The sequence below is a fragment of the Mirounga angustirostris genome, unplaced genomic scaffold, assembly GCF_029215605.1.
Source record: "Mirounga angustirostris isolate CCGP_5_RB_7025 unplaced genomic scaffold, mMirAng1.0.hap1 SCAF_11, whole genome shotgun sequence".
NCBI lineage: Eukaryota > Metazoa > Chordata > Mammalia > Carnivora > Phocidae > Mirounga > Mirounga angustirostris.
In genome coordinates this window covers 27354622-27382618 of record NW_026991719.1, presented here as the reverse complement: position 1 = coordinate 27382618, position 27997 = coordinate 27354622, and the positions used below count along the sequence as shown (strand labels likewise).

Sequence of the window (27997 nt, the reverse complement as noted above, 5' to 3'; positions counted from 1 at the left end):
GAGTTGGAAAATAAGAAAACCAACCTCAGAAAGTAAGGCTTTAAAAAAAAACAGCTTGTTTTTAATGCCTGTATAACTTGATGAGAGGAACATAGAAGGCTTAGTGATACCCAACATGTGCTTAGAGGTGGATTGTTAGTTGACGTCTTGGGGGTTTTGTAATCTGAGCTAAATGCTTAAAATCAATTAATTGATGTTACACACAGAGATCTGTTTTTATCCCTCTTTATTTTATTTCTGGGCCTTTCCATTCTCAAGAGCATGGAAAACAATACCTTGATAACTTGTTATTTGTGATACGAGACAAGACTTTGGTAAAACACAATTATTTTTAATGTCTCTTTTCCATACCAGGGTGTTATATATATTTCAGAATTTTACTTATGAACCTTTCTCAAGTGGGAAGCCATTCAAGGGTACTATAATATCTTGTCTAGTCTTGCACTCAATTTATCAACAAATAGTTCTTGAGCAATTATTAAGGTAAGCAACGCCCAGCACTGTGCCTGGCAATATAAAGAATGAAGAAGACTGTCCTCAGTCATGTATAATTTTAATTACCATGATGTTTATGTTTCTTTTCCCATCTCCCAAATACGAATATAGACACATGTACACATATCATCATACTGCTAATCACACAATTGATCTATCTCGTTCACGTAGCATCTCCATAGCTATGTTATAGCTCTCCTCTGTTGAGTAATGACAGGAAAAGACAAGATTATTTGTCACTGTAAAGGCATCAGATACAGAGTAGTTACCTAAGTATTTGTTGGAGTGAATCACATTGAAGATAATACTTACTCACATTGAACATTTTACCTACATTAAACAATCATTTAGAGATTATGCCAAAGCTAAGGCACATAAAATTCCTCTGAAGACAAAAAAGAGGGAGTCTGAAGGGAAAAGTTAAATTCCTGATTTCTTACACAGCAGCATGAATATGTTTTTAAATCCTCATTGCCCATTGATATTTAGCAGTGGATGGGTAGAACTTAGGATGGGTAGATAAAAGCAACTGCAATGAGAGCAATACTCTTATTTTTTTCCAAATGTTCTAGGCAATCATACTGCCTCTGAACTTTCTACATTATGTGAGTCATGAGATAGACCCATGGATCTCTTTGCCAGCAAATGAAAATAAAATGTAGCAATCTACAGACATAACAAGGGTCAGTAATGACAGTGTTACTCCTCTCACTTCCCTATGTAGCAGTTGTCAGGCAAATATTCAGGAAGTCCCAAAATATGTTTGAATTACAAAATCTCCCTTTGAAATTAACCTTACTGTTTTCAATGAAAATGGGGAATCCAACCACCTTCAGAGCCAAACCCACATGATGAATCTTAGACTTACCTCGGCCAGTAATTATCTCAGTTATATTTTCAAACCTAATTTTTCCTCTGCAGTTCAGTCCAGTATCCCCCATCTGCCTAGTCGATATCCTTCCCTTCCCTCACATCTCCAGTGAAGGGCTAAATCCTATTTACCTCCCAAATATCAACTGTTTCCAACCACTTCTATCTCTCCCACTACTTCCCCATCCACACTACCATTTCCCTTCCCTTAACTACAGTGACATCTCCTACTTGGTCTTCTTCCTTTTACTCCGGAGCTTCTCCAATCCATTCTTTCTACTGCAGGCAGCAATAGCCGGCACCTGGCAGAGTGCCTGGCCCATAGGAGGCACTCAGTAAATAGTGATTTAGTCAGTGAATGCCCCACTTAGTGAAAATACTTTGTAAGCGTGGAAAGTACAAATAGGAAACTCCAGCTTTTCAAAGCCAATGAGATTTGACTTTTAATCAGATATTTCCAGTCCTAATTCCATTTACAGATCATCTTGCTTTTTTTAAAAAAAAAAAAGTTATATCGCTTTTTTCATACACTCACTATGCTTTTTATACCCACCAAATGGCTTTCGAATAAATATTTGTGTGGCTCCAGATTGGTAAAACCTCTAGAAAGAAGGAGGAATTTAAAAATGATCCATGTCTCCTTTCAAGTATTCGTCTTAGAGTGAGCATTTTCTGGTTGCATGCGATATGTTCCATGATGAAATATCTCACATCTTTTTACAACCACCCTAATAATTTTTAAAAGAAATTTATGGCTGAAGTCATATGTTCTATTACCAGGATCTCTTATTAAGAGAGCAAGCATGTTCTCTGTATTTAAGAGTCCGGTGGTTTTTTTGTCTTTTTTCTTTGTTTGTTCTTTCCTTAAATCCCACATATGAGTGAAATCATATGGCATTTGTCTTTCTCTGTCTGACTTATTTAATGTAGCATAGTACCCAATAGATCTACCCATGTTGTTGCAAATGGCAAGATCTCATTCTTTTTTTTTTGGCTGAGTAACATTCCTTTGTATGTATGTACTACATTTATATCCATTTATCTGTGGATAGATACTTGGAAGGGAGGTGAGTGGGGGAGGAATGGTGCAATAGATAATGGGGATCAATAGTATACTTAATCATGAGGAGCATTGAGTAATGTATATAATTATTGAATCGTATTATACACCTGAACTTAATATAACACTATGTTAATTTCACTTCAGTTAAAAAAAACAAGCATGGTCATAGAGAAGAACCTCCTTTTGATCAGAGAAAAGTCGATTTGTTTTCATAACAAATCTATGTAAATAGAGAGGAAAAACAAGTCTTAAATGTTCCCAGTTAGTTCTCCTGAAGTTCTAATGAATGATTTAGAAGCCAAGAAAGATTGAACAAATCTGTGAACCTAGAGAGGCCTATCATCGATATTTTACTCAGTAAAACCTATTAACTTTGCAAAGTTGTGTACTTTATAACAACAGTTTTCTTTAAAGCAAAGACCACTAATTCAGATTCCTTCAGAGTAGAATGCATGCCTGCCCCACCCATACTTACTAAGTTCTAATGCCAAATCATGTCTGAGGACAGATTTAACTTACAGTCTCTAGTATCAGAGCCCCAAAGGCAGAGATTTAACATATATACTTTTTTCTTCTTTTGGAATGTCTGCTTGAAATTAAAGAATGTATATTTTGGGGATTTTCTGCCCAGGGCATTATTTCGTGGGAAAGAAAAAAAAAAAAACACCTGAGATAACCTTTCAAAGCATTTAGTACTTAAAGTACCAAATACCATTTGATATGCACATTAATAGCAGTGATAATAATGACTGTATATATCACTGATGTGGATGAGATAAACACATCCAAAGGAAATTTCATTGTAATTTGATATTAGGTAAATGTCCCATTAAAATAAATAGCTACTGTGCATAATTTTCCTTTAGTTCATTGGCAGGATGTTTGCTTGGGAAAAGGAGCCGTCTAATTCTAGTGTTAAAAGGAATTCTCATTATTCCTTTATAGCAACCATTATGAGGAGCAGTTAGGGAAGGGTATGTGTACCAACCAGCAAATCTGCTATCATATCACCCAGGAAAAAGAGGGTATTAGATAAAATCTAACAAGACCCCCCCTTCCTGCCTCCAAGTCCTGCAACAAATTAACAACAACATACTTATGGTTTGGGCATTATATTTGTCAAGCACAATAAATGTTTACTGAAATGCAAATAAAATTAGACCAGGAGAAGAATAGGAAGAAAACGGTGCATTTTATTTTGGGTTGATCGTTTGTTAAAGACTGTTCCTCTTTGATTTGACTTATTTTGCAAATTACTAATAAAAGATCTGTAGGTCCTCAGATGAAAGTTGAACCTGAGATACAGTTTAAACATGAATTCATATTTTATGATCAAAAGAAGAAAAAACTATTTTACTGAATCCTCAGCCGTAAAGTCTAATGTAGACATGAATGCTACCAACAAATGATACTAAATAGAAATATTTTACAAATACCTACACAGTGGAGAGGCATTTAGCTCTCCCTGGCCTCTTAAAGGGTCCAGCAGAAGAGGAAACATTTAATCTGAGCATGGCAGGTGAGTTATGACTTTGACCTGCAAAACTTAGCGGGACCATCAAGTAAGTGGAAGGCCATTTAGTTTTACAGGGAGTTGGGGCTAAGGGTGGAAGTGGGGAGCAGCAGTCCAGCAGGCTGCAAAAGCAGAGGGGGAAAAGAGGCTGCAGAGGCCCTCTAGGCCTTCCTCGGTCGGCTAGTGTTTGGACTTGAGCTTGTGGTTAATAAGTAGGCATTATTCTCCATATCCTCATTCTAGGTGCCTGAACTTGGCCTTGCTTCTTGCCTCCTACCACTTTCATTCTTTACTCAAAAACTGTCATTTCTCTAGGCCATGTTTCCTTTTTTCCACTCTTTTTTTTTTTTTTTAGATTTTATTTATTTATTTGGGTGAGAGAGAGAGAGAGAGTGAGCACAAGCTGGGGCATGGGGCAGTGGGAGAGGGAGAAGCAGGCTCTCCAAGGAGGCCAATGCAAGCCTCTATCCCAGGACCCTGGGATCATGATCTGAGCTGAAGGCAGACACTTTACCGACTGAACCACCCAGGTGCCCTTCACTCCTTTTTTAGATACACCATTTTTCTACTCTTGCCTCCCTCTCCCTCTTTTAAATCCTGCATTTCCCAAATTCCAGCCATCTTTCAGTGCTTGTCACTGTCCTCATGAGATCCTCTCCCAGGGTCATCCGGTCTTCCACCAGGATGGAGTCAGCCAGTCGACGAATGGGCTAGGTTGAATGTGTCTTGTCACTGAGCCTGCTGTATGCTTTGGGTATTTGTCCATTCATGTTGCTTCCTTACAAAAATTCATCATCTGATAAAATTTGAATACTTTCTGAGGCATATCAAAACCTCTAAAGGCAGTGGTGACTATGTACTGTTAAGAATCAACATGAGAGGGGCGCCTGGGTGGCTCAGTTGGTTAAGCGACTGCCTTCGGCTCAGGTCATGATACTGGAGTCCCTGGATCGAGTCCCACATCGGGCTCCCTGCTCAGCGAGGAGCCTGCTTCTCCCTCTAACCCTCCCCCCTCTCACGTACTCTCTCTCTCTCATTCTCGCTCTCTCAAATAAATAAATAAGTCTTAAAAAAAAAAAAAAAAAAAAAAAAGAACGTGAGAAACAGACTCGTTTAATTTATCTTTGAGAAAAGGACCAGAAACTTTTTTTCAGATTCTTACTTGAATTCTAGGGACTGACAAAGAGAAAACAGTGGGAATGATCTTAAGCAGGACAGAAAGGGTAAAGCAGTAAAAGATAACACATCATATTTTTATGAAATCACACAGTAGAATTTTCTCCGGCGGTTTCACCAGTGTCCAATGTTACTATTCTTATATGTTTTCATTTGACCAGTGAGTGAACGGAGTCAGTGATTAATCTGTCTCCAAGGAAATCTTTAACGAAATTACAATTAAATCACAGGATTGCATTCTTGATGCATCTACTTGGTCAATGAAGGTTTGTTTTTTTCCTCTTCGGTTTCCCTCAGTCTTGATCTTTTCTCCCAATCTCTTTTATCTGTCTGTTTTCCTCTTCCGCCTAGTTTGTGGTATTTGGCCAGTTCTTTAACTCCTACCCAGCTTATCCAGTTTTGTCATTGTACAATTTCCCATAACTGCTTCTTAGCTTATTTTTTTTCTTTATTGGTCACATTGTATGTTCCATTTTTTGTGCTTTCATACAGTTTTGAAAAGTTTGGCAAATAGACTTTTTTAAATGTATGTAATGTTTTCGTATAAAACGTACTGACTGCTTTTGCCTCATATTCTCTCCTCTGTAAAAATGTAGCAGTTCCGGGGTGCCTGGGTGGCTCAGTCGTTAAGCGTCTGCCTTCGGCTCGGGTCATGATCCCAGGGTCCTGGGATCGAGCCCCGCATTGGGCTCCCTGCTCGGCGGAAAGCCTACTTCTCCCTCTCCCACTCCCCCTGCTTGTGTTCCCTCTCTCGCTCTGTCTCTGTCAAATAAATAAACAAAATCTTTAAAAAAAAAAAATGTAGCAGTTCCTTCCTTGCCCATAATTTCTCTGACTTTCCTCAATTTAACCAGACTTGAGGGACTTAAATGTGTCATTTCCTGTAATTTAGGAATATTTCTCCATTTAAAAAGCATACAAGAAGTTGAGATAATGCAGTAACTATGAAACATGTCTCTCCTGCTCACTCACCCCTTCCACGTGTCTCTTGCCTACTCTTTCTTCAGCAGTAAATCTATTTTGTACTCCTTTGTCCCCTTACCTCCAGAGATTCTGATACAGTCAGCCAACGGTGGAATTCTGGGCTTTTATATTTTGTAAAAGTTCCCTAGGGAAGTCTGATATGGAATCCTTATTAAGAATGATGCTTTCATAGCAGAATCAAAACACAATAAGCTTTCTAACTGTGATGAATAATCCAATAGATTTAATTATGATTCTCTTTCTGTCCCAAACTAAGACTAGATGTTAATTGCCAGAGAAATAGATAAGGATGTCTATGACAACAGAACATTAGTATGATATCAAAGCTTGGACATTTTGCTGGTAGTGAATAATTTAGTGCTTAAAATATTTAGAAGCTATAGAATTAAAATTAATTTGTTTTTCCCTAAGTGAATAAAGTTGATTGAGGTTTTACATTTAATTTATTACATCAAATGTTATCTTCTTTGGGCTCAGAGGCTAACTTGTAAAACACCACGTACACATTTTTTACTTCCTGTTTCAATCCATTACGCCATTGTCTTATTCTTTATTACGGAAAGTTCTCCTCAAGTGGTTCATACACTGTAAATACCTCTCCTGATTACAAAATCTTCTCACATAAATGCAATAGACTATTTAATGAGCTCTCCTTTCACAAAATTAAAAAACCTGAAGGCCCTGGTTTGGGACTCTATATAAATGAGATTTATATCTAACAATTTTAAATTATTGCTTTATTCTTAGCTATTCAATTCTCTCTCTTATCTGGGAAATAGAAAGAATAAAACCCTTGTTGATTCTACAATTGGGTTGTAAAAGTCACTGCAGCCACCAGCCATGAAGTAGAAGGGCCAAGATCAAAAATACAAAGCAGAAGAGCTGATATAAAAATTCTGAAGCAGTTTTGGCTTATAGCATTATAAACCACCACCAAGAATTCTTAACAAAGATTCTGTCATCCGACTACTAGTGTGGTGTTCCTGGACCAGCAGAATCGGCGTCCCCATGAAGCTTGTTTGAAGTAGAGAATTTTGGGCCCTCCACAGAACCACTAAACCAGAATCAGCAATTTGGCAAGTTCTCTAGGAGATTCTTTTGCACTTTAAAGTTTGAGACGCAATGCTATAGCACACATCTAATACATACTCCAGGCATTTTTTCAAAATATTACGAATAGGTGTGGATATTGGACACCACTGAAGGTACAAATCAGAGTCTTAATCTTTCTTCTCTACTTTTCTGACTTCTGTCTTTTAGGCAAAGATTTTCCCATTCCAGTAGTCATGCATGATTGCATGATCCAGCTAGTTCACAAACCCTGTAGCTTCTGCCCTAACAGTGTATTAGGTTTATCTTTTCCTTTCTGGTGCGTTATCAAAAGTCTAGTCTTACCCCAATACCAGTCTCCCAGAATCCTGTCCTAGTGTTTTCCCTGTGTCCCTGTCTTAAACTTAGCCTGAACTCTGCCTCAGAATTATCCAGAAACACAGCTCTAGCTCCAATACTCCTGTACTTACAACGGAAGTTATTTTCTTTTGCCACCCAAAGCATTGCAAACTCCGTAATGAAAAGCCAAGTCCTCTCTGCCGAGGCCCAAGATCCACCCAGGGCTGCCCCTCTCCCTGCACTCCCCCTCCCATACAGTGACATGGAGCCCACATACATACTCCTGATCACATCATGGAAATGGCACACCATAGGCCTTGCCTCCTGCCATCTGCTAACCCCCCTGATCCTCCACGTTTCTCAGGTCTACCCATTCTTCATATTTCACATCCCCCCAGAGTCATCTTCTGTTCATCCTTCCACTGAAATCATCCCTCTTCTGGTGCATCATTTATGAGCATCTTGCTTTCTCTCTTGTATGGAGTACAACAAATTATCCTTCACAACTGTGTCTCACCTCTTCAGCTAGATTATATACTGCCTGAAACCTAGAAAATGGAACTTTTTTTTTTTAATCTCTAGGAGGCCTGATAAGTATTAATACTAATGATACCATGACAGTGATGAAACTGAACGTCTCCCTTCCTCCCCCAGTTCCTTTATTTAGACATGCATGCGTTCCCTCAACAGATAGTTACCCAAACCTCCCATGCGCCAGATACTGGACTAAGCATTAAGGACATAGTCATGAATAGGACACAGTCTCTGACCTCAGTGAATGTCTGGTATAATAGGAATATAGACACAGTTTGTTATGAATGAGTGTACCCGTTACTAAGCAAGTAACAGTGAGTGTCACACGCCACCCCGGTGTGAATGGATGGTAAAGAGTGAGATTCAAGTAATGGTGCAAAATCAACTAGTTGCAAGGAAATACCACATGTTCACTAGAGCATATCTCGTACATGTAAGAGAGTATAGTGAGGAAGGCTTATGAACAGTTCGATAACTGCATAGTTTTATGTTCATTTGAGGCACTGTGGTCCCTGGAATAATGGCCTTGTTATCATTTTTGCTGATTGATTGAGTCTTTTAACTGTTAAAGTTATACTACCAGAAATTCTAGTATTCAAAATAATATTACACGAAAGTAGTAAAAAAAAAAAAATTCTTTATGTGGAATAAGAATCTTAGATTTGACCCAGTCTCAGAAGACATGCATCCATTCATTTATTTGGCAAGCATGGACTGGCATTTACTATGTCCTTGGTATTGGCTCAAAAGACAGGGAAATATAAGAATACAAGATCATGAGAATCACATCTATCAGGTAAGTGTTCTGCATACTAACTTTATGCTATTAGTATGTGGGAATTTGTGAGCCCTTTTGATTTAAATGTGGTAGGGATCTCAAGTTCTCAGATCATTTCATTTTCTAACCTGCAGATTTAGTACTGGATTATTTTAATTGCCTAAAACATTCTGGATGATCTTTAAAAAAAAATAGTAGAGTGCCATTTTTAGGTAATGGTAAAGAGCATTTTTGTTTTTATGTATATTTGGTTGTAGTAGTCTCTTTTTTAATGACAGTCCTTTTCTGTTACTCTTAAAATTTCATTCAGGATAAAAAGTGGAAGGTATTTCATCTTGACATCATCAATGACTCATAAAAATGTTCTGGTGGCTATAGATTATTTTAAAATTTATCACTGTACCTTAGGGATTTTTTGATAGGCTGCCCCTGAAAGCAATTAATTCTGTTTTATGTGGTTTTATAATGCAAAATACCTTGATGGAAACAGAATTTGAAATAAATCTCCTTCTAATATAGCAATGCATTTTTGCTTAAGTATCTCTAGAGGTTGTTTTTTTTTAAATACTATGGCTAAAGTTATGTTTGTTCTTTTTCACCTCTCCTATCGACAGTCATTAAGAAATCAAAATACTTTTTTCATGTTGAAATTTTACGACACTTCATAGACTATTAAACGTGGAGCATCCTTGTGGGGACAAGAAATCGAATTTGCTCTTGAGAAGGTTTCCAACTAATTGATATGTAGGACATTATACCATCGTCTAGCTGACAAGCTTTACAAATAGAAAGACCAGAGCTGAACTGAGAGGATGCTTTTTTTACTGACACATAAAAGGTATCTTTCTGCCTTGTAGCCTTTGGATTTAGGCATGTCAGTTTCATAGAGAAACTTTCACACGGCGCTTTTTTATTTCTGTCTCTCCCCGTAGAACCACATGTTGTAGCACACTGTTAAATCTTTTCTCAAATAAAAAGACGTAGGGCTTCATTTTTGTTTTGCCTTTTTGGTCTCTTACAGGAACTCCAGGATGGCATCGGACAGCGGCAAACTGTTGTCAAGGTATTGAATGCGACTGGGGAAGAAGTAATTCAACAGTCCTCCAAGACAGATGCCAGCATTCTGCAAGAAAAACTGGGAAGCCTGAATCTGCGGTGGCAGGAGGTCTGCAAACAGCTGGTAGAAAGAAAAAAGAGGTAGGATAACAGATAAAAATAGGAATCCTAAAATTTTAGCAGAGCTATTTAAGCTGTCCTCTAAAAAAGACTCTGTGAAAGATTGGAACCAGGGTGAAAAGCAGTAAGGGGAAGGAGCCCCTCAACTGTTAATCAGTAACAATAATGAATTTGTTTTCTGTGTCTCATGTCCTGAAACATGTAGCTGCTGCTAGTGAAATAGCACTTTGCTATTTTAAACTTTGAAGTGTGTTTTAAACACCAAGCGATTGTTCAAATATGAACATCTTCAGTATATTCCGGTTTTAACAAGCTGAGGCTCATTTATTTGAAAGAAGATGACAAAAGGAAATAACAAATGACTATTTTGTAGGAAAGACTGCGATTTGGCTAGATTTTTGAACAGCTATAAATGTGACTCTGATACTCAAAACCAAGATGGTCATATTTACTTTTTAGTTCCACTATGTTTGTCAGTACATGCTTGAAGAGGGACTTGGGCCGACAATGGTCAAATCTAAAGGGGCAAAAAATAAAGGGGCAAATAAAACCTCAGAAAGGTTATTGCTGAATTCAGTCATCTTTTAACTTTCCTTTGGAAGGTCCTGAAAGCCCAGAATGCCAAATGTATGCTGCCACACTTGGAAGGCATAGATATTTTTATAAATGGGATTTTGTATTATGCTTCCAGTTGTTGATGCTAATGTTGCCTTTTTCATAAGGGAGGACTTGGCCTTTATTTACCAAATGAGACTATTGTTTTGCAACAATGAAAACTCCCTTCTATTGCCAAGCTCTTGCTTCCTACCTATCATCTACATAGTAGGTGATTTTTAATATTCAGAAAGCTAGGACAACGCATTGATGAACGTCTTTGGTGAGGGTATATTAGAAAGGTTTCAGAATTAGGTCCATTGTCTTTGCCCACCTCCTCTTGGTGCCTTTGCTCCTGTTGCATTATTCAAAAAGTAGATAAAATTCATATTCCTCTACAAAAGGGATGCTTTACTTAACCTGCACACACACACACACACACACCTCTTGATAAAGTTTAAAAATAATAGCATCATCTAAAAACATTTTTAGTTTGAATCTTGGCTTAGAAAATAATTATAATTTTTTCTTAAAGATTTTTATTTATTGAGAGAGAGAGAATGAGAGAGAGAGCATGAGAGGGGGGAGGGGCAGAGGGAGAAGCAGACTCCCTGCCGAGCAGGGAGCCCGATGCGGGACTCAATCCCAGGACCCTGAGATCACACCTGAGCTGAAGGCAGACACTTAACTGACTGAGCCACCCAGGCGCCCTAGAAAATAATTATAATTTTGGGGCGCCTGGGTGGCTCAGTTGGTTAAGCGACTGCCTTCGGCTCAGGTCATGATCCTGGAGTCCCTGGATCGAGTCCCGCGTCGGGGGGTCCCTGCTCGGCAGGGGGTCTGCTTCTCCCTCTCCCGCTCCCCCCTCTTGTGCTCTCTCTCTCTCTCTCTCTCACTCTCTCTCTCTCAAATAAATAAATAAATAAAATCTTAAAAAAAAAAGAAAATAATTATAATTTTGTATAGAGATAATGGAAAATAAAGGTCTAAACTTGGTGGTGAAACTGCTTCCTCGGGGAAATCATATACTTTTTTCCCACATTGAAATCTCTCTATTAAACACAAAACTATATCATTACTTAAATAACTGATATGTTTAGACTATGAGCAGGTTTAAACCTGTATAATATCATTTCTGAACTAAAGTCAATCCAGTCTAAAATAAGATGTTAACAAATGGGCAGATTAAGGAAAATTGCATAGCCTGCTCTAAAAATTAATAACTTGAATTCATAAAGTAGATTAAATGGGTTGGAAGATTATTTTTTCTTTATTATATATAAAGTATTTTTTCTCATCTCTAAATATCCTGCTCATATTATGTTTAGATACAACATGTCAATATTTTCTCTGATAACAAGGTTTTAAAAATTCAGGTGAAAAAGTGATCTATTACTGACTTCTAAATGAAAATCAGAACTTAGAAACATAGGGCCTTAAGACTGTTTCACCAAATAAGCTCTAAAATTTTAGATCCTTCTAAGTTTACAAGAAAGTAGTGTATGCTGACACTGTGATGAAATATTACACAAATTGTGGGTTAATTACAGCTAGGGATTTGGCTGTAACTGGTTAGAAATATTTTTCCATTTAAACATTTTGACCTACATTAAATATTGTACTTTTGTGCTTTAAAAAGTCAAGATCAGCTTCCTTGAGGGTTTTTTTTTTTAACTCAGCTTTTAAAGTTGTCTACTTCACGCTACATTTTAAAAATAAATGTTAGCATATTTAAATTTCCACTGAGATCAGTTTCATGGCATACTTCCTCAGAATTTTTGTATCATTTAAATTTTATGAAATGTAAAAAAGTAATAAAATAGAAGTGCCTTTTCTACCAATACACTAACAGCTATATCCAAGCATCCAGTAGCAAATAAAGTAAAAGTAAAAAAATATACATATAAAGAATATGTTAACCTAACAATAGTGGAAGAGCTGTAATCATGAAACTATTATTAATCAATGCCATGCTTTCACTGCAACCCAAGGAAAAGTCAGCAGGAACCAGAGGTTATTTATTGCACAGGTGAAAAATAAAATGACCATTCAAGTTGACATCAGTATTCTCAGTTTGCAATGGGCTTTAAATGCAGCTGTTGGAAATATTTCATGTTTCCTAGTCCATGTACACATACAAAAGAAAGTACACAATTTAAGCAGAAAAAAAAATCTGCAAAACTGTTTGGAGCCTTACAGCTACATAATTTTAAACCCTTCTTTTTGAAAATGCAAGGTATCAGAAATATGAGCAGAAAAATCCCAGAACAAATTCAAATAGCAGTGGACATCCATTAAGGTTAGTTTATGTTGGAAATAAATGAAGTATAAAATGCAGTCAATTAGGTATACAATTGAAGACAAAATTCACTGTTGCCTCAATTATGTAGCAGAGGAACTGGATAGCATCTATAGGTTTAAGCATGACAGGATAATGAGTTTAATGATGGCTTAGCCACCAATATGGTCTTTGTAAATGAAGAAGATGCAAATGAAAATTTATCAGCCATAAAGGAAATCATAGGCTAAAACAAAGCAAGCCTATGTAATGAGGATTCTTAAGCCCAGGTCCATTGGTAGGATTCAAGGGGTGCCATGAGCTTGAATTGTAAAAAAAATACCTCTGTTTTTGCTAACCTCTAATGGAAATTGAGCATTCTCTTCCATTTTGAATAAAGGCAACAAACCAGAGTAATACTAGGAGTACCTGTGAAATCACAGATATTTTTATATTTCAGTAGAGTAGCTACACATATCTCAAAGTATTGTTCAACGTTACCACTTGTCAAAATTGTATCAGTTATCAGATCTTCCATAAGATCTTATCAATGTGTTAATAATAAACAAGCACATGTATTGCTATATCACAAAAAATATTTCCTAGTAGTTTTATAACCGTATTTCAATACAATTGACTTTCTTCGGAGTTCTTGGCTTTTTATATTCTGGACTTAAAAACATGATTCTGAGAAGAGTCCCAGGCATCGCCAGATTGCCAGAGGGCTCCATAGCATAAGGAAAAAAGGATCTTAACTATGACTGGCTAGCTGTTTTTCTGCCCAGACCTCATTATCATGTACTGTGGTCTCAGTCCTTTTAATGATGTCGTCACTATCTTCATACACTCCTTTTTTTCTGGATATCCCAGGAGATGTACCAGTCAAGGGAATGTAGGTAGGCAGGCCTTTGAGCAATGGATTGCTGACAACATAAGGGAGGCCATTTTACTTAGAATAATATCAGTTGATAAAAGATTAAATGGAAGAGGTCAGCAAGGTGATGGGAAGTAGAATCCCTAAATTGAGGAATCTTTGAATCATAATCCATAGCAATGAAAAGTGATCTCAAGAATTTATCTCTCCTTTTCCCTTTAGGCAAATATGGTATTGTTTCCACCATTGTAGAGATAAAGCAATTATTGTACTTAGAGGAATAAGAGTTTTAATCTAAATGCCACCTGATCGAATACACTGCTTGAAATTTGTCTTTTGCCAACATTTTAAATAAAAAATTACAAGCATATAGAAAAGTTGAAAAAAGTAGCATAAGGAATACCCATATACCCTCTTCTCCTTCTCCTAAATCCCTAGATTCAATAGCTAACATTTTGCCATTTTTTTCTCCCTCTCCCTACCTCCCCCATGTGTGCCTTTATTTATTTAATATAGGCAATAACACACACATGCACACACACACACACACACATTTTTTGTTGTTTTAAAATTTGCAAGTAAGTTATAAACACCCTTATGCTATACCTCTAAATACTTCACCATGTATTTCCTTAGAATAGGGACATGCCATATATAGCCATGCTTGTTTACCAGGCTCAAGAAAATTAAACATAATACCATATTATTGTTTAACATCCCACCCATATCCAAATAGACCAAATGACTCAAAAATGTCTTTCATATCATTCTTTGAGGTTGTCATACCAATGTCCCATCACGTTTTATGTATTGCATTTGGTTTTGTAGGAGAGGAAAAAAAAAAAAAAACCTTTCTCCTCTACCCTCTTAGCTTTAATATCTGGAGACTGCAAGTTACATTGACAAAAAGACACATTAATAGGAGAAAGGGCATACAGATTTTATTTGATGTTAATTTTTTAATGTGGCACAGGGGGCTTCATAGGAAAGAAGTGAAAAGCCAAAGAAGCGGTAGACCTAAGAGCTTAAATACCATTTTAACAAAGAGAATTAAATTGTAGGGAGGTGACAAGACAAAAGAAATGGGTTTGGGCTTCTAGGGGTGATAGATTGCAGGAAGGCAAATATATGGGGAAACTAATGGAAGATAAGGATATGTCAGTAATAAGTAGATTCAAGTCCGTGCTGCTACCTCTAATGATAAAAAGTCGTCTGCTCTTCCTGGTCCAGAAAAGGGACAGCAGAATCCCTTCACAAGGGCAGGTGTATGCCCTACCTTAAGGCAGAAATACACTGGGTAGAGAGCTTTTCCTGTGTCTGCTCTATCTCAGTTGCCTTCCACTCAAAATAATTCTTACGCCCAAGTGGCATATTATGATCCCCTTCAGTTATTAGGTTTCTTCAGTCTTAAATTTTATTTTAGAGAAAGGTAGAGCAGGAGCAGTGAGAGGGGCAGAGGGAGAAAGAATCTCAAGCAGACTCCATGCTGAGTGCGGAGACCCACTTGAGGTTCAATCACATGAGCCTGAGCTCACGACCTGAGTCGAAACCAAGAGTCAGTCGCTTAACCAACTGAGCCACCCAGGTGCCCCTCTTCAGTGTCTTTTAGTGGAAAATAGTTCTCCCACTTGCTTTTTCTTTTTACTGATACTGACATTTGGAAGAGTCTGGTACAATATCCTCAAAAAAAAAATCTCACCTTTCTGGATTTATCTAATATTTTACCCTTCATTATGTCATTTAGCTTGTTCTCTTTTCACTGTATTTTTTTGTAAACTGGATGTTGAGACTTGAAAAGATGCAAGTTAAATGTTTTTGGCAAGAATACTTCATAAAAGACGGTATGTACTTCGGATCACATCAGAGGTCATAAAATGAGGTGGTCCCACTCTAAATGCTGCTAAGGTGGTGTCCATCAGATCTTGAGTTGTAAAGTATCATTTTTTTTAAATTAATAGGTCCCTAACGGCTTTAATATCCTTTGACGATCCTTCCCAAACTCGCTACATTAGGGTTGCAAGATGGTGATTTTTTTCTGAATTCTGACAAGAACCTACAAGCTGATTTCCTCTATTTAAAAAGAAAAGCTTTCACTTTTCTCCTTGATATCAGTATGCATTTATGGATTCTTACTTAGTCAATATGTTACGATAAGTTATAGTTATTCTTGTTGATATCCTCACCTTTATTAAATTTGACCAGTGGGAACTTGTTCGAGCTTCTGGCTTCAATGCCCCAAGCTCACCGTGTACTTTCCCTGCCCCAGGTTTGAAATCAACCGTTTCTCCAAGGGCCTCTGATTTAAATCTTTTAGTGGGGAACAGTGTGTGGAAAGGGCAGTAACCCTTTCTGAAACAAAGACTGGCATCTTTCTGGCAAGCAGTCCTAGGGGAAAATGTTTTTACATTCCTTTTGTAAGGACACAAAAATCTTTCAGTTATACATCAAAGTTCAAAGTAAGGCTAGGTCTTTTAAAAAGCCCTATTGTGCAAGACTCATGTAAAATCTGTAACTTCTTATTCGTTTAAATGTTCTACTTCTGATGTTGTGAACCAAAGTTTACCTGCATATAATCTATGCTAGTTTGCCAAGCAAATTAATGGTGTAAATAAGCTAATGGGAAGCATTCCTAAATGTACTTAAGGGAAGAAATTGTTTTTTAAAGGCCTTAGTTCATTGTTTGCATGCAAATAGATGCTGTTAATTAGAAATGAGCCTTATCTAATTCATTATAGTAGGCCTAGTAGGACCTCTTCTTGAAAATCTCCATTAGCAATTCATATACTCTGTGCACTCTTTGTGAGACAACTGTTCTCTCTTAAGTCTTCTTTAATTTTGTCTCCTGACAAATTCAGGCTCCCCTAACCAAAATAGCCTTCTGTATAGCACCCTATTTCCTACAAAATCAAAAATTTTAGTATGAGTTAGAAATCTCTTTATAGTACTTGTAATCTTTCCAATGGACCCGGCATACCCATGTTAAACCAGTACTGAAAGCCTTCTCACACATTCCTACTCTGCCCCCAGGATCTTGTCAGCCCTAATTCCAGTCTACTTGCTCTGTACTTGAACTTCCCTGGTTTCTTCAGCCAGCCCCGAGTTTGCAGACTGAGTGCCCACAGGTGGAATCCAGCTTGGAAAGTGTGTAGTGTTTTTACAGAGGCACTGTTTTTGAAATAATTGCCAACATTTAAACATCAAGGGGCTTCATATTTTCTAAAACAAGGGCTCCTGTCTCCTTTTGAAAACGCATATCTGAGGGGCGCCTGGGTGGCTCAGTCGGTTAAGCATCTGCCTTAGGCTTAGGTCATGATTCCAGGGTCCTGGAATGGAGCCCCACGTCGGGCGCTCCGCTCAGCAGGAGCCTGCTTCTCCCTCTCCCTCTGCCTGCCGCTCCCCCTGCTTGTACATGCACTCTCTATTTCTCTCTTTCTCAAATAAAATCTTTAAAAAAAAAAGTTAAAAAAAAAGAAAAAAGAAAACTCAGATCTGGCTACTGGGCCCTCACTTCCACATTCTCTCAAGGCATAAGTCAGCTGCATCTGAATAAGAGATGTTTCAGACTTGCTACTCAAAGTGTGGTCTCTGGACTAGAGCACAGACGTCACCTGGGAGTTGCTGAGAAATGCAGGATCTAATCGTAGTCAGCATTTTAACAAGACTCCCAGGTGATTGATATGCACAGGAAAGTTTGCGAAGCACTGGTTTGGGCAAGCAAGCTTACTCTTCAGTTTGCCACACCTGTCCCACTTCAGTCATTTATATTAACTGCTTTCCCATAGACATTTGTTTTATAATACTTCATATAGATGCTCGTAAAATGGTGGTGGTGGTGGTGGTGGTGGTGACAGCACTTAATATTGCCAGGTGCAGTTCCCAGTGCTTTACACAGCTCATAGAATCTTCATTAACAACTCTTTCCTTATATTCATCTTTATGGAAGGGCAGTTGGGGCACAGACTGCTCAAGTTCTTTGCCCAAGATCACATAACTAGCAAGTATTTGAACTAGGATGTAAACGCTGAGAGTCCTCTGGCCTCCTTCCTCTAGATCCAATTTTGCATTACTTATCTTAGCTTTGACCTGTAGTATTCTCTAGGATGTACTTCCAGTTTCTGCCCATCAACCACTCACTTAGCAAGCCCATTCCCTTAGCTGGCCATGCTTTGCAGCAAGGGGATAGGACATAGAATCTGTTCTGATCTAGCTTTCCAAACATGTTATCCATCATACTCATTATTTCAGCTTGCATCCCAAGCATAAAATGACCTGATTAGCTTTTTGAGATTGAATTGCCTTTCTCATAATTTTTTCTGAAAATCCTACCCAACGTAAGCATTCTTTTCTCAGTGAGTACTACTTCCTGTTCTCGAGCAGAAGCAGTTTGTTCTCTTAAGTTCTTTTTCCTCCTTTTTATAACACATTACACTTTATGTATCTATCATGTAGCCTACCCACATGTGTTTTATCTTCCTTGGCAAGATTGAAAGCTTCATGAGGGCCAGGCAATAGCTTATTCTCATCTCTAGAGCCCACAGTACTTAGCAGAAAATCTAAAAAAAAATTTTTTCAGTTTAAATTCTAAGATTTTTATTTACATTCAAATTAAACTAGGATTATAAATCTCTACACTTGACATTGCTACATAGGTTAAAAATAGAGGTACAGAGCCAGAGCCATTTTTTCAATGTTTTTTAATAATATTAACACATTTTCATGGATCATCTTTAGCTCTGGAAATTGGACTAGATCAATTCTAACCTTAAAGAAGTTGGGTTAATAATTCATGTTTTAGGTATCCCCCTGAATTTAATACTCTTGAGAGACAAATGATTTTAACTTCCATAGCTTTTTATATAAAAAAAACTCTTTGATTCAAATACTTTGTACATTTGTTTACCTCAGTTTTACTGTATCACAACTAATAAATTCTAGGTGAAATAAGAAGAAATTAACCTTGAGACTGAGTATTTTATTTTCATCTAATCTATAAGCACAAAATGTTTTACTTTGCAATCCATATCATCAAAGAGCTATTTTTAGATTGATCAAAGAGGATCATACAGATATTATTATCCACAGGTGTCTATGGAAAATCTGGTCTCTTCCCATCTGTTATCTGATGACTCTTGAAAAGCTTTCAAGGACATTCATAATTCTTCATCAAAAGACTATGAAAAATTAGCCTCATAGTTAATCTTTTTATGTCATATTTTATTCTTTGCAACTTGGCAAATTCTAGTGAAACTGACTAGCTGGAGCCAAACATGCTGTTGCATAGGCTGGTACAGACAATATCACTCTATAGATACACATGTGGGTGCACTTTATTCATAGCCTTCTATGAACTCTTAGGGGCCTGGGGAGGTAGGAGTTAGAATTGGTAATGGAGGATGATCTCTGGGATGGGCTTTAAAGGATGTCAGGAGTCAAATGAAGAACGAATGGATGGACATGCCAGAGGGAAAAAAGTGACATGAGTAAAATCAGTGCAACAAGAAAAAGTGGGCTATGTTGAAGGACTACGTGCAGTTTAGAAAAGAGAAGCTCTCTTAAATCTTCATTTAAATGAGTTCATCATTCTGTATGTAAAAACCAACTGCCCAATTTTTATTCCAAACTGAATGCTGGATATTAATAACCTATATGTTTTTGAAAGTTTTTCGAGTAGCCTTATTGGAACCACATACATGTGTTTGGATGTGTAAGTCTGAACATCAGGAGGAAGACAAAGCTGCTGAAGACACTGAGCCTTTTTTCTTCCTCAGTGGAGAGATGGTAGCAATTCCCAGTCACCTAACTCAGTGAGATCCCTTTCTTACTTCATTGACTTACTAGCTGGTAATCGAAACAGAGTTCCCAGGGTAAGTATTAATAAGTGATACTGTGGAGAAGGAGTTCCGGTGTCAGGAAGCCACTGTGGCAGATGAGTACTAGTGGTAACTAACGAACTGAGGTAATAGATGTGATCTCCATTGAGCACAGACTACCCCCCCTTAACTATCCTAAGTCAGAAGGGTTGGTAAACAAAATACTGGGGATATATCAGGAGACTAAATTGATTACAACACATAGGAAACTAGGCTCAAATTTCCCGTCATACTGATGACAGATCAGAAATGTCCCCATGTCCCTATATATGTATAGGACCCTGGTGAAAGAAAGGATGTCTACAAGCATATTTAAAGCATGGATACAGTATTCAGTGAAATTCAAGTGTTCAATAGCTAGAGATACTGTAGGTGGAGAGACTGGAATATGAGAAACAAGCACAGACTGAAGCCTGCCCCAGGAAGACTCCTTGCTTGAGATCCTGTAAATTCCCTCTCCCTCTAAGGTTATTGATGTCTAAAATTTGTCTGTTGTCCATCTGTACAGCAGATACACCTGGAAGCCACCAGTGGCTTAAAACAGGCCAAAGGGCATTTTACATGCTTTTCATTTTCCTTGTTGCTGAGGAAACTTATATTGTCTACTGTCAGAGCCTATCCTGTGAGACATAGGTCTTACTACAAGCAATCATTTCCAAAGTACTTTTTGTTAGAATTGCAAACCTTCATACTGCTAAAAATGAACACAGTATCCATGAGTCAGTGGATTACCTTTCTGCCCAAGGGAAAACCCCAAGTCCTGAGATAGAAATGTGTTGATCACTTTGATTCCTTCCCTGGATTTAATATAATTAAAGCATGCCTTTGATATGTGTGTGACTCTGTTCTCATGTTTTCTTGAACAAGGCTCTTCTATTTTACTAATTCTCAATTATCACAGTTAACCATTAATAGAAATCGAAAATGATCACAAGCTTTTTCTCACATTGGCTAATATAAGTTAAAATATTTTTCTCTACTATGATAAATGTTTTTAAAAGCCCTTTCTAAAATGGAAAACACCATACATGTGTGAACTGCTAATCTAAGAATTTTTCACTTACTGTTATAACGGTGAATGTATAACTATCTCCTTCTTGTTTTTTGAAGAAGGCCTTATCTCTTATTTCACAGGAACCTGGCTCCCATTAATTATTCTCTCTCCCCCGAATGCACACAAACATATCCTCACCCTATTCTACTGGCTCCCTACCCCTGACCAAGTAAACATTTGTAGCTCCTAGATTAAAAAATAAATTATAAATACTCTTTTCATAATGTTTTCCACTGTACTTGACAGAGTTCTTAGCTGTGAATAGCAGAATCCACTTCTGTTTAATATAAACAAAAATCAACTTTATGAGGATAAAGACCTGCTCCCATTGCCAAAGAGAAGGCTAGAGCACCAACTCCTAAATGGACAGAGAGCAAAGGAGAGGCTCAGTTTCAGGAACTACATAGTCCAAATCACACCCTGGATCTGCATGCTCTCAGAGACCACCCCACCCCTGCAGACAGGGGGTGAAGAATGTCATTGCTATTGGAAAGAATTGGAAATGGTACCTTGGAGTTCTTCGTCACTCATTCCAGATTTGAAAACTGAACTTCCTCCATTTTATTCCATAATGACCTTGGAATCCCCCCCCCACATATACAGGATATTCAGATTCTGGGCAGCCCAAGATGAGAAAGCTCTCTTACTTCCCTTTCCTAGTTTTTATTCCCATTTAAATTCTTCTCTTTATAGTTACTAGTACTTAAATTCATATATTCTCTTTTATCTGTTTTGTTTTGTTTTGGTTTTTTGCTTTTGGTCCCCACCACTGCTCTTATAATATCTTTGCCAAGGCCATCAGTGATCTCCTATAGTTAAATCCACTGGACAAATCTCAATCCTACAGTAGGCCGGTTGGCATTAACTGACCACTTTCCAAATTAGCACTTTGTGCTACCTTGCCTACCATGTCATTAATTTCATCTGATTTTATTCCTACTTTTCTGCAGAATTCCTTTTTTAATTGCACTCCTCCTTTCATCTCCCCCTTAAATCCTGATGTTTCTAAGTGACATTTCCTCAACGCTATTAAGACATATCATATCCTCTTAATCTATATACTTTCCCTGGTTGCTATCCATAGCCACAGATGTTAGCTCTCCCTATCAGTTAGAAATCAAATCCGGAGGTACACAAAAAAATACTGCTTGAAATAAGATAGAAATGTATCCATCTATCATGTATAAAAGTAATCTGCAATGAGGTAGGCTGGCATCATTACTCTATGGTGTCAAACACCAAGCCTCCTTCTATCTCAAAATCTGCCATCCCTTGATAAGGCCTTTATCGTCATGATCCAAGATAACTTTTAGCTCTCCAGCTATCACATATGCTTTTCGGGCTGCAATATTGGGAAGTAGAGAGAATGGGAATGCCTTTACCCTTTTAGGGAACTGCACAGGAAGTCCACACAACACCCTTCCTTACATCTTGTTGGTCGGAACTGATTCTCATGACCATAGTCTCTGAGCTAGGCAGCTAAACATTGGGCTCTTCTTACAGAGAAGAAGGGAATAATGGATCATAGAGTATGCAGATAAGTAGCCTGTGCCACAATCACTTATTTTGGATCCTAAATTTAATATTCAGTCCAGCGTATAGCTCCAGATTAGGCAAACATATCTAGCCTCTAATGGGGCATTTCCTCTTTCATGTCTGGAAGCCACCTCAAAAATCATTCTATCCAACACTGAATATATTCTGTTCTTTCACAAAATATGTGAGTGGTATCACTATTTATGTGTTTGCCCAAGCTAGAAACTTGGAAGTCACAGGAGTTAATATTAATGATACTGAGGGGCGCCTGGGTGTCTCAGTCGGTTAAGCGTCCAACTCTTGATTTCAGCTCAGGTCATGATCTCGGGGTCATGGGATCGAGCCCCGTGTCAGGCTCCATGCTCAGCATGGAGTCTACTTGTCCCTATCCCTCTGCTCCTCCCCCCTGCTTGTGAGCTCCCGCTCTCTCTCGCTCGCTCTCTCTCGTGCGCGCTCTCAAATAAATCTAAAAAAATATTAATGATGCTAAGTTTTGTGTGCTTACACTACAAAATAGTCTTTAAGAGTTTTACAAATATTCCCTCAATCTTCACAACAGCTCAGTTTTAGGTGTGTTCATCCTCTCACCTGACTGTGACATGGTAGGCAATGGATAGATAGCAGTATTCTTATGTCCATTGTACAAATTATCAAATTGCAGCTCAGAAAGATTAAGATTTTTTACCAAGGCTGATCAAAGTTATAGAAAGATTAAGAACTAAAAAATATCAGTGATTCTGACCCCAAGCTCATGCCTTTTCCATTATGATTATTTTTACCTAAGTGAACAAAATAACTGACAAGGACAGCCGGGACAAGACACATTGACAAGTGAGTGTTCCCTACTACCTTTATTACCTCTCCCTCAGCCAATTAGTGAGACTGAAGCCTGTATCTTCTCAGATTTGTGCTTCCTCCAGTATCTAGGGATAATACTATCTTTGATGTATTCATGAATTTTTAATGATGTAGAATTTGGGTAATTAGTAAAGAAAGAAAGCTAGAGAAGCCTGAGTAAAGGGGAAGTAGATAAAGAGGCAAAGTTGGTTTACAAAATAAAGGGGACAAGAGAATCCTTGAATGTGTGTTTTGTTTGTGGAGTTTCAGAACTTGAAAGATTCTGAAGCAGTTGATAGATATAAAAGAAATGGAAATTCTGGAATGTTCTGTAACTGTGAATATATTGGTGTCCAGTAGGGATCAAGAAATGTGAATTAAGGTGTGCCTGGGTGGCTCAGGTCTGCCTTCAACTCAGGTCATGATCCCAGGGTCCTGGGATGGAGCCCCGCATCAGGCTCCCTGCTCGGAGGGAAGCCTGCTTCTCCCTCTCCTACTCCCCCTGCTTGTGTTCCCTCTCTCGCTGTGTCTCTCTCTGTCAAATAAATAAATATAATCTTTAGGGAAAAAATGTGAATTAAGATTAAAATTACTGTTCAGTGATCTTTTGTTGCTAGAGATGGTTTTTGTGGATATAACTCAGTGAAGAATATCAGTCATATTTTTATCAGGATTTCATGTGAGCACAAATGCTACCTTTATGAATCAACAGATGATTTTTGAAATGATCAGAGTCTACCCATGACAAAATAGCTTATTTTCTTGCCAATTAACCTTTCCACTGCACAGTGGAAACTAAATAAATGGAGTTGAGGTTGGTCAATTACATAAACCTGCTAACTAAGTGCTGGGCAATAATCCCTTATGCTCCTACTTGTGTTTATTTCCTTTGGAAGTAAATAGCATGGTACTTTTGTGTTTATATTTTTACTTTGCTTTTTTGTTTGTCTGGCAAGATACTTAAACTATGTGAGCCTCATTTTACTCATTAAAAAAATAAGGAAAATAGTGCATATCTTGTAGGGTAGCTGTAATGGTTAGCGATCATGTAAATAAATTGGGTATTCCTGTGCCTGGTACCTGAATAGGGCCTAGAACTTAGTCTCTGGGAATAGGACTTCTGGGATAGTGAAGTATGTAGCTTAACATATCTACTTCCCAAAAAACAACAATAAAAGTGGACAAAGTATTACATGACTCTGGAAATCAAAGGCTTACATATATTGGAAAGTGATTATTTATGGAAAACTATTGAACTTTGAATAAGAACAGTAGAAATCTGGTGTTTTGTTTGGGACTGTTCCCCCTGCCCATTCCCAGCTTGGTCAGCATAGTGGTTAAATCGAAGTAGTATAACATGAAAACCAGCAGCTTCAGTTCCAGAGGGGCTGATTTTATGTGGAGCCAAACATCTAAAACTCCATGCCCAGAAGCACAGTAACAGTAGAGACTTAGATAACAAATGGTTGGGCCAACTAGCAACTCTGCTGTCCCAAAGTTGCTGTCTTGATTAGGGCAAACAATTGACTGGACAGCTAGCCAAACATTTGATTTTTCAGGGATAGATGAAAAATGAGACTGTCATACAGGGCTGGACAATCTCCATATAATGCTGTAGGAAGACTTAAAAACTGAACTTTGAATACATTGCCTAACACACATATAGACTCATTGACAAAAATTAGAAATTTTACTGACTGCAGTTGTTGGAGCTCAACTGCTGGCCTCATTGCCTAAAGACAACTAAGCTCTACTGATCTCTAGGAAACAAAGCATATTCTTTTTTTCTAAAACAGAGAAAGGATATTAGCAGTCACACACTATGGGGAAACATTCCACAGATACTGTCCAGGTAAGTTATTAAAACTTCAGTAACAACACTGATGGTGTGGGGGGGAATCAGAATCTGGAGCTCCTTCAGTGTATTAAAATGTTGCCTTTTCTAGAAAAATAGTGATACATCCAAAGAAACAGGGAATCATAAACCATACTCAAGGGGGAAAAAGCAGTCAATAGAAATTGCCTCTGAGTTGGTCCAGATGTTAGACTGAGCAGATAGAGACTTCAAATCTCCTATGATAAATACTTTTAGGAACTTAAAGAAAACCATGTTTAAATAATTAAAGTATGATGACAAGGACATAAATAGGGAATATCAAAAAAGTTCTACATTATAAAAAAGAACAAGTGAAAATTCTGGAACTGAAAAGTATCATAACTGAAATTTTAAAAATTACTAAACATGGCTCAGAAGCAAATTCAGGATGGGAGAATAAAAAAATCTATAAACTTGAAGATAAATAGAAATTGTCCAATCTTCCAAACAAAAAGAAAAAAGAGTGAAAAAATGACCAGAAACTCAGAACTATAGGAAAACATTGAGTCTGTCAATGTAGGTTCCAGAAAGAAAAGAAAGATGTAGAAGCAGAAAAATTATTTGAAGAAATAATGGTCATACTCTTGAGAAAAACATTGAAGCTGAACAAACCCCAAACAAAATAAACTCAAAGGGATCAGTGATCAGAAACATCAAACTACTAAAATACAACCACAAATATAGAAATCTTAAAAACAGTCAAAGAAAAATGACTCATTCTATACAAGGAAATATAATATAATTAGCAGATTACTTCTTATAAACAGTGAAGGCCAGAGGCAGTAGAATGATGTATTCAAAGTACTGAAAGAAAAAAAAAAAAAAACTGTCAACCAGGAATTTCAGATAAAGGAAAGCTGTTCTTTAGAAAGTGCATAAAGATGTTCTCAAAATATCAGAATATTTCTTTCTAGCTGGCCTGACTTACAAGAAAAAAAAAATTAAAGGACTCCTTCAGGCTGAAAGCAATGATATTATTCACTAACTCAAATGTACATGAACAAATGAAAAGCAACAGAATCAGTAAATATGCACATAAATATAAAAGACTGTACAAATATAGATGTATGGTCTTGTCTTTAAGGCATATTTTTGCATAAAACAATTATATCACTGTATTTTTGTGTTATTACACATAGGTGCAATGAATATGATGATAAATAGCACAAAGGAGGAGGGAAAATGGAGCTGATCAGAGTAAAGTTTCTATATTTTACTAGAATTACGTTTTTTTCCTAGCTTTATTAAGGTATGCTTGACAAATTGTACATATTTAAGATGTACAATGTGATATTTTGTTACAAGTATACCTTGAAATCAAGCTAATTAACATACCTGTCACCTCCTATAGGTACCATTTGTGTACATGTGTTGAAAACATTTAAGATCTACTCTCTTAACAAATTTCAAGTATGCAATACATTATTATTAACTGTGGTTACCATGCTGTACATTAGATCCCCCAAAAGTACTCATCATAAATGAAAGTTTATACCCAATTACCAACATCTCCCCCACTTCCCTCACCCCCCAGCCCTTGGCAACCATTATTCTACTCTCTGTTTCTCTGAGTTTGACATTTTTTTTTTTTAGATTCCTCATATAAGTGAGACCATAAATATTTGTCTTTCTGAGTCTGGCTTATTTACCTTACTACAATGTCCTCTAAGTACATTCACATGATCACAAATGGCAGGATGTCTCTAAGGCTGAATAATACTCCATTGTGTATCTATGTATACCATACTGTCTTTGTCCTTTCATCCGTTGATGGACACTTAAGTTGCTTCTGTACTTTAGTTACTGTGAATAATGCTGCAATGAACGTGAGAGTGCAGATAATTTTTTGATATAGTGATTTCATTTCCTTTGGATATATACCCAGAAGTGTGATCACTGAATAATATGGTAGTTGATTTTTAACCTTTTGAGGAACCTCCATAGTGTTTTCTATAGTAGATGTACCAATTTACTTTCCCACCAAGAGCATACAAGAGTTCCCTTTTCTTCATATGCCTGCCAATATTTTTAATCTTTTTCTTATGATAGCCAACCTAATGGGAGTGAGTTAAATTAGTTGATCTAAGGTATACTATGATAAATAAAGTTGCATATGTAAACTTTAGAACAACCCCTAAGAAAATAACGTTATAGTTTAAAAGGAAAACAGAGGAATTAAATTTGTATAACAAAAATAACTAACAAAAGAATGTGGTTAACACTATGAGACATATAAAAAAAAGACATGAGACATAAAAAAAGAGCAAAATGGCAGATTTGAATAGAACTACATCAATAGTCACATTAAGTGTGAATGTATTAAGAATTCCAATTAAGATATTTCAGGCTGGATTTTTTTAAAAGACCCAACTATATTCTGTCTAAAAAAATGCCTCAGCGCCAAAGACACATATACTTTGAAAATAAAAAAATGGTGATACTAATGCCTGATGAAATAGACTTTACGGTAAAACATGTTACTAGTGACAAAAAAAGGGCATTTATGATTACAAAAGGGTCATTTCATTAGAAGACATAATTAACAATAAACCCCACATTTTATGATGCAGAAATTAACAGAGTTCAAATGGGAATAATAAACATAACTCAATAATTATTAGAGATCTAATACCCCACTCTCAGTATTTGGTCAGTCAGTGGGACAGAAAATCAGCGATGATATAGAAGACCAACACTATCAACTAACTTGATCTGACATTTATAGACTACCAAATAACAGCAGAATACATTTTCTGTTTTGGCTTTTTTTAATTGAGGTATGATTAACCTACAGTGGTATATTAGTTTTAGGTGTACAATATAACAATTCAACAATTCTGTATATTGCTCAGTGCCCATCACAATAAGTGTACTCTTAGTCCCCATCACATATTTCAGTCATCCACCCTACCCACCTCTCCTCTGGCAACCACTAGTTTCTTATATTTAGGAATCTAGTTGTTTTAGAATACATATTCTTTTAAAGTGCCCATGGCATATTCTCAAGGATAGATCATATGCTAGGTGATAAAACAAATCTCAAGTAATTTAGAAGGATTGAATTCATAAAAATCATGTTCTCTTAATATATCAGAATTAT

At 37.1% G+C, this 27997-nt stretch overlaps 1 protein-coding gene across 10 annotated transcripts in view; it reads left to right on the top strand.

The window, feature by feature from the left end:
* The window catches only part of DMD (dystrophin), a 2113108-nt gene that overhangs the window by 1292508 nt on the left and 792603 nt on the right, over nt 1–27997 (top strand). For all 10 annotated transcript variants that reach the window (XM_064573900.1, XM_064573902.1, XM_064573903.1 and 7 more), the window contains one exon: nt 9824–9999. In XM_064573900.1, the coding sequence (XP_064429970.1) occupies nt 9824–9999 (176 nt within the window). The remainder of the gene's footprint in view (nt 1–9823; nt 10000–27997) is intronic.